The sequence below is a fragment of the Rhipicephalus sanguineus genome, chromosome 1 (genome assembly GCF_013339695.2).
Source record: "Rhipicephalus sanguineus isolate Rsan-2018 chromosome 1, BIME_Rsan_1.4, whole genome shotgun sequence".
Classification (NCBI taxonomy): domain Eukaryota; kingdom Metazoa; phylum Arthropoda; class Arachnida; order Ixodida; family Ixodidae; genus Rhipicephalus; species Rhipicephalus sanguineus.
The window spans coordinates 63,358,761-63,370,817 of NC_051176.1; the positions used below are offsets into that span (position 1 = coordinate 63,358,761).

General features: G+C 43.1%; 2 protein-coding genes across 5 annotated transcripts in view; both read right to left on the bottom strand.

Annotated features, from left to right (window-relative positions):
- The window catches only part of LOC119393434 (putative ribosome biogenesis protein slx9-like), a 77,334-nt gene that overhangs the window by 61,482 nt on the left and 3,795 nt on the right, over positions 1–12,057 (bottom strand). The window lies entirely within an intron of this gene.
- Positions 4,206–12,057, bottom strand: part of LOC119392233 (uncharacterized) — a 70,501-nt gene continuing 62,649 nt past the window's right edge. Inside the window, exon 7 of one of the 3 annotated variants that reach the window (XR_007415742.1) lies at positions 4,206–4,900. Coding sequence is in view for 2 of the 3 variants with exons in the window: in XM_049414536.1 (XP_049270493.1) it covers positions 5,455–5,526 (72 nt within the window). In the remaining variant the exon portion in view is untranslated. Of the gene's footprint in view, positions 5,532–12,057 lie in introns of all 3 variants that reach the window. The other 2 variants (XM_049414536.1, XM_049414541.1) reach the window with 2 other exon arrangements.

Genomic DNA, 12,057 nt, shown 5'->3' on the forward strand with positions numbered 1-12,057 from the left:
TGCCTGTTGGCTTCACGTGCTACGTGACGCCAACAGGTAGAAAAACAGTGTTCCACACTCGCCGCCTTGGATGCGATCGGCGCTGACTAACACTCCTACGTTTATATGCACACATATACCCCATAACGTGGATGGGAGGATGACCGCCGCCGTAGCTCAGTCGTAGAGCATCGGACACGTCATTCGAAGGTCGCAGGCTCGGTCCCTGCCGGCGGCAAGTTATCCTTTCGTCCACTTTACTTTCTTCACATTATATCCTAGCTACTACAAATAATATTCCCTATACTTTCCGTGGCATTGGTGTCTGTTAGTTCTCATTAATAAGGGGTATAACAACGCACTGCTAACTTCCTGTTACTACAGTGCAACATGGGACCCAGGGGCATAGCCAGTAGGGGGTGGCACCACGAGCACGTGCCCCTCCTGAAATGTCTTTCTACCATGGCATACAGAGCATAAATTGACACTCGACCACACTTGGCAAGTCCTGCCCCCATTTCGGATCAAGGACAGGCACCCACTGAAAAAAATTTCTGGCTACGCCACTCATGGGATCCAACTGACATGCACATGTGATCCTGTTTGTTCAACCGTCAACGCTAGGCAACATTTCTCCCGAACCATGCAGTTATTTAGTTAAATGTTACAACGGGCTTGGATAGCCTCTTCGCTGTCTGAATAAATGTGGCAGACAGTGTCGGTCTTGACGGCTTTTGTTTCATTGTCCCAAAACACTGAGGCAACATCCTGGAGGGTTGGGTAGCATGTTTTTCAGCTTCTCTGCTGACATGCAACACAGATTTGTACAATGCTGAGGTAAGGTTAGTATGGTCCACTGCAACAGAATTTAAGAAGTTCAAACATTACTTTTATTTTCTAATCAGAAAATTCCACTATTCAAATACCCTGAGCGGTAAGCCTATATATATTCATTACACATTGATACTGGCCCAAATTTTAGATCTGCTTGATTATAGCATCTATTCATTTTTTACCTGCACATCTGATATTTGTAATGATGGGCGAATATTCGGGTGTTTCGAATATTCGAACGAATATTAACGTATTCGACTCCGCTTCGATATGAGTTTATATTATTCGAAATTTCGAAGTATTCGAAATGAACGAATATATGTGTGTTTGACCGCACATAACCCCCTGTAGATTCACTGCAGTGTCGGGTTGCTGTGCCGTGAAACCACCCATCCAGGAGGGAATCTGCACTGCTGCGAAGCTACACTTCAAGGTTAAATGTACATATTTTTTTAAGTTTAAAAGTGTGTTATATGGGCTTATATGTGCTAAGTATAGTAATTTTAAATTGTAATGTATTGTGTCAATTATAACTTCCACCCTACTGCTATTCAAATTTTGACCCCCCCCCCCCCATTCAAGGTTTCTTCCACTTCATTTCAAACCAAAAAAGTGACATTCACTCATACCTAGTTCCAATCCTTAAATATATTGTGCAAGGGTCATGACAAAAATGTTCATTTTTCATAATAATATGTGGTACATGCTATTCGAACTATTCGATTCGAAATTATTCGACCAAATCACTATTCGCTTCGAACCTCAGATTCACTATTCGCCCATCTCTAGATATTTGCATATCAATAAATGGACACTGTGGTGTTTGCAGCTGTGGCATGTTTCTAAACCTCTTTGCAATGTACTTAGTCTAGCTTCTTGTGCTGGTTGGCTTGCCTTGCCTGTAAATTACAATTTCAGTCTGCAAGCCAGCCATATTAAAATCCCCCATAACATCCACATGCATTTGTAGAAAGCAAAACTTTATTAGATTAAAATCAAAACCTCTTCAGTTGCCAGAGGTTAAAAGAGAAAAAAATGCTTCTTCACAAAAAACAAAGACAACACTAAATTGCTTGGGAAATGCAAGGTAAGGCAATAACAACAAAACATGGACTTTTGTTCACATAGTAGTGAAACAATGTGCACTCCATTGATTAAGGATAGTCTGACACACAGTGTAGATTGCTCATAGTGATATCATGAAATATTAAATGACGTACAGTCAAATGCCTCTACAATGAAATTTCCACCACAATAAAAATTTGATTCCCTGTCAGCTGCACAAAGAAAATAAGATAAAGAAAGTGTCTTCATAATGAATAAGTTTCCTGGAAGTACACTCACTTTAATGTAGCTTCTGTTAACACAAATGCAGAGTGCTTTCTCATGATCACCTTAAACTAGAGGCTTTACAAGCACTTGTGACTTCCTTCGAATGCGAGCACTTGTGACTTCCTTCGAATGCAGCCATATCGCAAGACCGATATCATCCTCACTGTCTTTTCACTGCCGCTGCACCTCTGACTACCACACGTACACCGTGATCGATTTTTCACCAGTGAGCAACAGATTGTTCATCAAAATGCAGCCAGTGGGTATGATGCTAGTTCGTGGGCTGTGCTCTTTCTCCTCGACAGCTCCCGTCATGTCTGCGTGCACACTGCAATCAGCTAAAACCTTCTTCGCTTGGCTGACACAGGATGCAGATGCTGCTCCACATGTTGGGTCAAATCTCCTTTCTCTATTTTCTTATCCCTTCCCTGAGACGCTGAGCCGTACTCCTTGAAAAATTGTGAAAAACAGCACCATCTTTCTTTCCCCAACAACAACTACTCAGCCCCTCCCCCAAAACCAAACTACTGTTTGTACAACAAAAGTGCAGTTGCTTTCAACACAATCATAGATGGTGACCACGGACCTCCAAAGGCATGCAGCCAATGAGCAGTTTATGAAACACCAAAGAGAAGAATTATTTCATTTGTGTTGATGCTTGGCAAGCAAGAAAAGATGCAAATAGAAAAGCCAGATGGCACCATTGCGTTGAAGTTTCCACTCTACCTTGCCATGATGTCGTTATCATGGCAACTTTCAGGAACTTCTCTTAAACAAACGTGGCCAAAATACAAAAAGTTAACTTAAACGCACGACGTCACACTGGTGCACTGGCATTGGTTTTCGGTGCCAAATTCAACAAATGAAACTCGGACCTTCGTTTTGTCATATTATACAAAACTTGACAAGGCGAATATCATTAAATATTGAATCGCGCAAACTCATTTGTGTTTCAAATAACTGATACATTTTCCTTGTTCCCATGATTCCTCTAGGGAGTTCCCGCTGACGACTACAGCCCTTGCACCATTTCAGTGAACTGCTGGTGCTGCTTTCACAATAGATATCTGCTGCGCTTCACGCCTGGTGTGATACAAGGGTCGTCCAACCTAACCAGTGCAGCCGAGACTTTGGTGTCACGAAGTAATGCATAACCTTGCAAGGACCAGAAGATCAGTTCACCAAACTGTATGAACTATATGTCATATTTATGACCACAATTATATTGTTTTTGGGCGTCTAGTTGGCGTTCTTGTAGGGGCATTTGACTGTATTTCTAGAAAAAAACTCGGCTCTGAAAAGGCTTCGCTTTTACATCATAACAAAACAATTCATTTTAACAATGTAAACTATACGTGAAATGGACATTATAATGCAGTTGTCACCTTCAATACAAAATCTTAGATTCTGAAAAATGGTTTCTAGAAGAACTGGTCATCGCATCGAACAAAATTAAAATGTGCACATGGCACCGAGCCCAAGTGCAACATTTACTCACTGTAATATCACGCAACATTCACATACTGCTAGAAACAATGTAAAAGTTTGCTCATAGCAATTGTAAACTGCTTTCATAATGTTAAACAACGATTCCAGTTCAGCAATATACACTTAGCACTAGTTATATGGAAAAAAAAAGAACTGCATATGATAATGCAACTGTCAGCTTAACAATACAATAAATCCTGGCTTCTGAAAAAAGATGCATTCTAAGAAAACTGGTCACCACACAGAACAAAACTGGAACATGCAGGTGGCACCAAGTCTAAATCTTATATCATCGTTGCAAGCACGCATAAATGCACCCCGTGATTCCACATGCGATCTCAGAAATTTCCAAGAACTGCTGTTAAAGAATGTGCAGCAAGTAAATTCCATACACGGCTGCCTGGCTTGACTTGTCTGCTGTACAACTAAGAATGCCATTTCTAACTAGACATGTCCCCTTTTGAAATAGTTAATGTTCAGAACGCTACCCAAACATTTAGTTGCAGAAAAGAAACTAAAGTTTTCTGTTGTTGCAATTAATCTAATGGCAAAGTTGACGGAAAATTGCAGGACAGGTTCCTGTAAAGAGTCACCAAGCAAGCTCAAATGATGCACCCTGTGAAATTATGGAAATTATATGTCAGTACATAGAGATATACTACCAGGTACATCAGCAACAATTGTCTGTGAACTAAAAAAAGGGGACATAAGACAAAAAGACAATTTTTGCTGGGCAAAATACACAGCCACAGTAGAAACTGTATAACGGCAAATATATTTATGCAATCAATGTTCACCAATTAAATTTACAGTGCGTGTTGTAACTGTAGAAATTATGTTAGTGAGCACGGAAAGCATAACTGTAACTTTACAGAATGATGAACTGAAAATGCACGGCAAAATACATCGCCTTTCAATGCACCTTTAGAAGAGTTGCGGCATGGACTAGTTGGTGTTCCACATTTCCACAGATGACCTTTAGATAAACGCCGTACTTCTCTAAACTGGTGCAAGGCATGAAGCTTTTAGAATTATACTTGGCGAACGATTAGTGGAGTTGAATTCCACAACTGGATGCTACCTAAATTCATTGAGTAAAACCTAATTACTTAAAATGAGCACACTAGCAAATTATCAAACAAATTGTCATGTTTACAACTGTTACAAATCTTTGCCAGCAAGAACATTTGTTCTCAAATCCCCTGCCATTAATAATCGGACATTCATCACTGGAATAGCCTGCACAGTAACAGACAGCCGTAATGAACTTTTTCTGGTGTAGCAAGTATTGTTAACAGACTGCACTGTACACCCTCGCAATTTTTTAACCTGAATGCACAAGACAATTGGCTCTAGAAAGAAAAGTGAAGAGGAAAGACCAAAGTACTGAAAAGCTTTAGGCATTGGTAATGGATTCCTGAGAAAGCTCGAAATACAACTGACAAGCAGGCCCACAATAAATAGCAACAAATGACACCTAGACACGTGTGCGGCACCGTACACCGATTGGGCCCCTGTGCCTTTGCTGCTCTGTGAGTTCTCTCTACATGCGAGCCGCCTCAAAAACACAGCATGTGTGCTACCACCAGGGTACTGCAACCTCACATACATTTTTTTGTGTCACTTTCACACTGAAAGTATCTTGCAGCGATTCTCCTTGGGAAAAATGTCGGCAATGCGTTCGCGAGCAATACCCGTTTCACATTTCGAGATCCTGCCGCCATGACTTGGTGAGGCATCCCAGGTGTATGGTATGGCCGTCTTCTGCCGCTCCAGGATCAGCAAAAGGTGTGGGTGCAGTCTGTGGTGAAGAACTGATGTTTACCATGAAAAAGACTTGTAGCCTCCACTGGGACTCAGTACCAATCTCGTTCTTGCTTGAACATCATTGTTCTGCACTGGATAAATACGAGCATTTAACAATTAAAAGACACAAAGGCACTTATTCTATGTTCACCTTGTAAATAACATTATCGCGCATAAAAAGTGCTGAGCTAACACCAGACTCCTCAATGTTACCAGCGGCTAAGACAAACAAGACCTCAGTCTGTCTAAAGCACAAAAGTGTGCTAATAAAGTGAGCATGCAAAAAAGTAATTGGAGTCTTACTACCCATATTGTAACTGTAACACTAGAATTATAATGGAGAAGCAAGGCAGACGACAAGAAGCTCTGGTCGCCATGCTGTGCAATCACCAATGGTCATCTCCTGTAAATAAAACCACTTAACTGTAATAATAATAATATCTGGGGTTTAACGTCCCAAAACCACGATATGATTATGAGAGACGCCGTAGTGGAGGGCTCCGGAAATTTCGACCACCTGGGGTTCTTTAACGTGCACCTAAATCTAAGTACACGGGCCTCAAAACCACTTAACTGTTATACAACATCTATTACGCATAATTTTGATGAGAAACATGCAAGGGCAATAAAATGTGGTTTTCACTGCTTAATGTTAAGAATATAGAGCTGTGGTCATTGATGGCGGTACTACAAGTGCTTACTAAAAGATTGGTTAGTTAAATCAGCTTATTGGCGTGAAAGTGACTTTGGCTACATAGCGCCAGCCACAGGGAACCACAAGATCAATTGTAAAAACAGCCAAAGCTGCATCGTTCAAAGTCTATTCAAAAATCTAGCTTTGTCTTAAAAATTGAGAATTTATGCAAGAGGCACAAGCAGGGGTGGAAGCGGGCTTCGGTCTATTGAAGTATCTCAGGGAGCAGCTTTGGAGCGGTAAAAGAGGAGTTTTGGAGCAATGCAACTTAGTTTTAGAGCAGATTACTAGGGTCAAACATCATTGTTAATTGAAATTTCTCATTTCTGGCAAAGTAAAAAATTCCAATGGTTTTTGACTAGGGATGGGCGAATATTCGGGCGTTTCGAATATTCGAAGGAATATTAAAGTATTCGAAATCGCTTCGATACGAATTTACATTATTCGAAATTTCGAAGTATTCGAAATGAACGAATATATGCATGTTTGACCGCACATAACCCCTTGTAAAGGTGGTTTCACTACAGCATCGGGTCGCTGTGCTGTGAAACCACCCATCCAGGGGAGAATCTGCACTGCCGCGAAGCCACACTTCAAGGTTAAATGTACATATTTTTTTGAAGTTTAAAAGCGTGTTATATGGGCTTAGTAAAGTAATTTTTAAATTGTAACGTATTGCACCACTTATAACTCTCACTCCCCCTACTGCTATTCAAATCTTGATACTACTCAAGGTTTCTTCCACTTCATTTCAAACCAAAAAAGTGACATTCACTCATACCTAGTTCGAATTCTTAAAAATATTGTGCGAGGGTCATGACAAAAATGCTCATTTTTCTTAATAATAAGTGGTAAATACTATTCGAACTATTCGATTCGAAGTTATTCGACCAAATCACTATTCGCTTCGGATTCGCTTCGAACCTCAAATTTACTATTCGCCCATCCCTAGTTTTGACTAAACATTTAATACTGATGAACTGACAAAACTTACCACAATTTAACACACACACACACACACACACACACACACACACAGTCAAACCCGACTATATAGAACTCGGGTAAATCGAATTATCCTTTATATCAAACTATTTTCGAACACGTCAATGTGTAGGAAAACCTAGAGCTACATCAAACAAAAATAGCCGGAACACTTGATATGTCAAACATTGGACAGCGTGAAACGCCCCAAGAGGTTGGCTTTCCCTCACAAAACTTTGGCTTTTCCTCACGGAAGGGGACTTTTCTGCATGCATTTGGGAAAATGAAGGGTCTGATTAGAAAGGCACGGAGCGGGTAGAAATTTCCGCTTGCCATCCTGTGATTTTCCCCTCGATTCCTCGTCGTCGCACCGCTGGCCCGTTGTGGGGAGTCGCTGTTCACGTTTATGGTTTGTTTTGTTAACACGATGGATGTTTTGCTAATGTGATGCAAAGCTGGCGATGATCAATACAGTCGAACGCGGGGAAAAGATGCCTTACATCCCCCGCTGCGTGCGGCATCCCAACACTTTTAAGAAAAAATAGAGTATTTGGGGACTATTTCCGCCACACAACTATAATCGTCATCCACCTCGCGTACATTCCTTGCGTTATCACCGCGATTCCGGCACTTCCTGTTGACTAACGGTGTGAGTGTTATCAGCGTGACATAGCATTCTTAATGGGAAAGTGATGAGAGCCGGGTTTTCAAGAAAGGAAACGTGAGCTAGCCAGATGACGATTATTGTTGTGTGGCAAAAATACTCCCCAAGTATTCAATTTTTTCTTAGAGTAAAGAAGCACGCTGAGTATGATACTGGAAAACAAGGCCAACACTAGTGCTAAGGCAGACAAGAAAGAGGCTTTCGGCGCCCGATGAGTACTAGGCACAGCTTCGTATGAAGATTCTGAGGCACTATTTACATCAATACCATATTCTCTTGCATATATCCCACCCCTGCATATAACCCTGCATCCCCAACCACAACGGCGTAAAAACACAAAATTAAAAAACGTGCATTGCCTTGAAGGTGTGTTCCTTACATTGTGGAGAAGCAGTGCTGTGGAGCCAACTTGCTCATCGAAATTCGCACCGAAAATACAATAATTTCCTTAGAAGCTGTTCATCAAATTATCCTCTATAACGAAGTAATTCCCATTTTTTTGCGAGTTTGATATATGCGGGTTTGACTGTGTGTATGTGTGTGTGGTTTTCCCATCATTAAAACATCATGCTGACATGAACAACTGAAGACTACAGATAAGCTAATAAAAGTTACTTTCATTCTAAACCCAACGAGAGACGACAGAACAGAAATGTTCACTTTTATTGCGATAGCAGTATAACCTCATTACAACGGATCTGTTTACAACAGACATTCGGATATTACATACCAATTTGCGGCGTTATGCCGACCTCCGTATTTGTTCCATTGATTGAGCTTCGTTTACAACGGATTCTGGTACAACGGACATTCGGATATGATTGACTAAAATATCAGGCCAGCACGGTGGTCAGGACTCCTTTAGAGCGGACTTTTCTACCACGGACATACCAAATTCAATAACTTCCGACTTCAAACATCGCTTAGCATACTTTCGGGGCGGGAACAGCGCGCCGCGGATATCGACGTACCGATTTGAAAACGAAGGCCGCCGATCTCTGGTCTGTCAATGATCAGCTATGCCTAGCTGTAGCGACAAAAAATCGGCGCGCAGCGTGCGTGGTGTTGCGTTTTGGGACGCTGACGCGTGAAATTGCTAGCCATTGCCACTGCATCTCCGAGCAGTCGCTGCGCGGCAAGCTTGGCCGGGGGTCCGCTGCCGATGCGCAAAATGCCCATTCGCAACTCTGAGGAGCCAGCGGGCGATGAGATTCGTTGCTTGCGACGAAGGACGTTGCGGCTTCTTCGCTTTCGCATGTCCGCTAGCGTGATGTTCTTGCCCGCAAAGTTCAGATTTGTCTCGTACATCGGCACCGCGAGCAGAGTTAGGCCTAGCCACGACATCGAGTAGAAAGGTCGGTTGCGATGTGCGTGGCTGCAGTGCCTGATGTTTTGAAGTACGGCATGCTCGATTGTGAGTACAAAGAGTTGTCCTGCGGTGGTCTTCGTCATAAGCTCCGAAGTGCTGATAAGAACCTCTAACAGTGGGTCCAACGAGTCAACACTATTACAGTCGCACGTCTGCGATGTTCTACGCACGTTTCCGATGTTTTGCGACGAGTCCGGCGCGCTATCATAATCTGACGATTCAGCTTCCGCTTGCAGTTGCCAAACTAAAGCGTTTTTAAATTATCCTCACCCATGAACACAGAACGAGTGCAAACGCGTCACTACAAAGTAGTGCAATTTTCGACAGCCACGACCTCGCGACGCACAAGCAGCAGACGACGATCCCGAAGCGAGCATCACGGCAGAAGCACCAATCAGAGGCTTTGAATTGAACTTCAAACATGTGCTTTTTGTACGCTTGTGACTAAATAGAGGAGCTAGCTGAAACGGAGAACTTAAACACGGAAAAATACTCTCTACGATGAGCCCAAAATGGTGGCGCCCGGTTGCGCCGTTGCCTAGCTATAATTTTGAAAAACGCTTCTTTTTTTTGCTATTTCCGCAATTTTCACCAAGTTGGCAGACGCAAAATTTTTTATAGCACTTCTACGTAGTTTTCCAGTGAAGATATTTTGGAACCAGATAGAAGATGGGCTACAGAAACTGAAAATGCAATTTTCCAAAAATCAATTTTTTTGGTGCCCCGTTAAAAATAAGACCATGTTTGTGACTCGTAATTCTCTCAGGTTATAACAGACCCATTCAGTGTTTACATAAAAGTCCGTTGTAACAGTACTTGGATTTTACATACTCCCTTTACAACAGACCAAAATCCTCTTCACTATGAAGGTCTGTTGTAATGAGGTTATACTGTATATGGACACTCTCGGTGGGTTTTTTGCCGTCGCCGTCATTTTCCGCATAAAGTCCAAATCAACAACATCGCCCCGCGCATCATACCTTCTACGCGCAGTGAAAGCCCACAAGCACTGGGGACGAACGCGACTGAAGCAAAGATGAAACGAGCCAGCCATCTCCGTCACACGAAGGATGCGTACGATAACATCGTCCTGCGTGTGATACCATTGATTGCCCCTCAAGCAGAGAGAGAATGGCCCACCCGTCTTTCTGATAAGCATCAGAAAAGAGCAAAGGTGAGGTGGCGGCTGTTGATGAACGTGTCATTATGACTTATCTCTGACAACCTTATCACAGTCATCTGCAGCTATCTGCTCGGCTGCGCGTGTGGCGTAAACTGTGCAGACTGACAGCAGTACAAGGGCAGCAGCAAGTTCATTGCTGCTGTGTTGTGACCGCACATCGCTTTGTAGAAACAAAAGTAGCTCGCTGGTGTTGATAGGTGTGGGCACCGAGAAATGTCGATGCACTGACAGCGAGCGTATGCTGCATGTTTTATTAGGCGACAACCCAATCACGCCACGCCTCGTCGTGCAGGACTGCCCAGGCATTGCGGAGACGTCGAGTGCGTGTTTCCTTGCAAATGCTTGTCTTCGCCGCATCGAACGAACAGGCTACTCTACGCCACACCTGCGCATGATTGGAGTTGCCATAGTGAAACAGGCACAAAGAATGCACAAACGTGCACATACAAGCGGCCAGCAGTGGTGGCAAGAGCTGAATAGGTGACGCGCTGCACGCAGCTAGCCAGGGATGATCGGCTCCACGTGGCGGTACCGTGCTTCAGTGAAACGGTGTCAGTTCATTGCAAAGGCGGTGTAATTCACTCGTGAGCACGCAGCGGGTGCCGCTTCAGATGCGAACAGGCTTAACTTGTCACCGGAGGGTTGTTAGCACTGCTAAAAATTTTAGTAATAATAAAAAGAAAAACCCGGCTTGGTCGTTAAGTGCACGTTTTATGGTCGCGAGCCCATACAATACAATGAACTACTGATATAACAACCACTTTTTGCGGCACTTTCGATTCGTTCGTTAAAAACGGGTTCGACTGTACGACTCCAGGGAATGAAGCGGTTTCGTGCCGTCCGTCGCCTGAATGCGAAGTAAGCAGTCAGAACAGAACAGCACATACGAGGGTAGGAGCAGTCCACTGATGTCTGTCGAGATAGTGTGCATGAGCAAGCCCTTTTGATCAAGGTTTGCAGTCACTGCCCGAGTGACGCAGCCTCCCCACCGGAACTGCTTCATGCTCCTTCACCCAACGGAGCCGGCTGTCGCGTTTCGTCCCTGCTTGCGCCGTGCCCATCCGCAGTCTTCGCAACTTTTCCTCGCACAGAAAACATACGTGTGGGCAATGTTATTGATTTGGACTTGATATGGAACGTAACGGCAACAGCGAAAATTCGCCTCAAGTGCAACGAAAATTACCTGTTGGGAAGAAGGGAGCAGTGAAGGACTCTAGGCATATGGTCCATGACTGATATTTGGGCCGCTCGTGAGGCAATCACCAGACATATCATCGGGTGGATCATCTGGTGGCTGGACAGTGAGAAGCGCACCAAGTTGGTATGAAAGAAAGAACCAATTAGCATAGCCTTAAAACTGCTGCAGGGTAGCATAACAAAGCACACCCACCTATATTTTATCTAGTTATCCCTTTTGTATCTCTGCTCTAGGCCCCTTCAAACCAGGTTCAAAACAAAGTGTTCCCTGTCCAGCACTGTATAAAAGGTGTTTACTTTTATGTGGAATTCTTATATGAACTTGTATACAATATGTCCCTGCTGTTTTTGCCAATATGCAATGTGGCTGGACAGGTAGGTATTAGATGCATTAAAAATTTCAACACTCTCATGACTTAAATGATACCTGGCTATCTTGTTCATTTACTGACCAGATTCAATTTAAAGCACAGATATATATTTTTTATGCGATGTAAAAGTGCATTCATTTTTCTGTGGTGCAAATT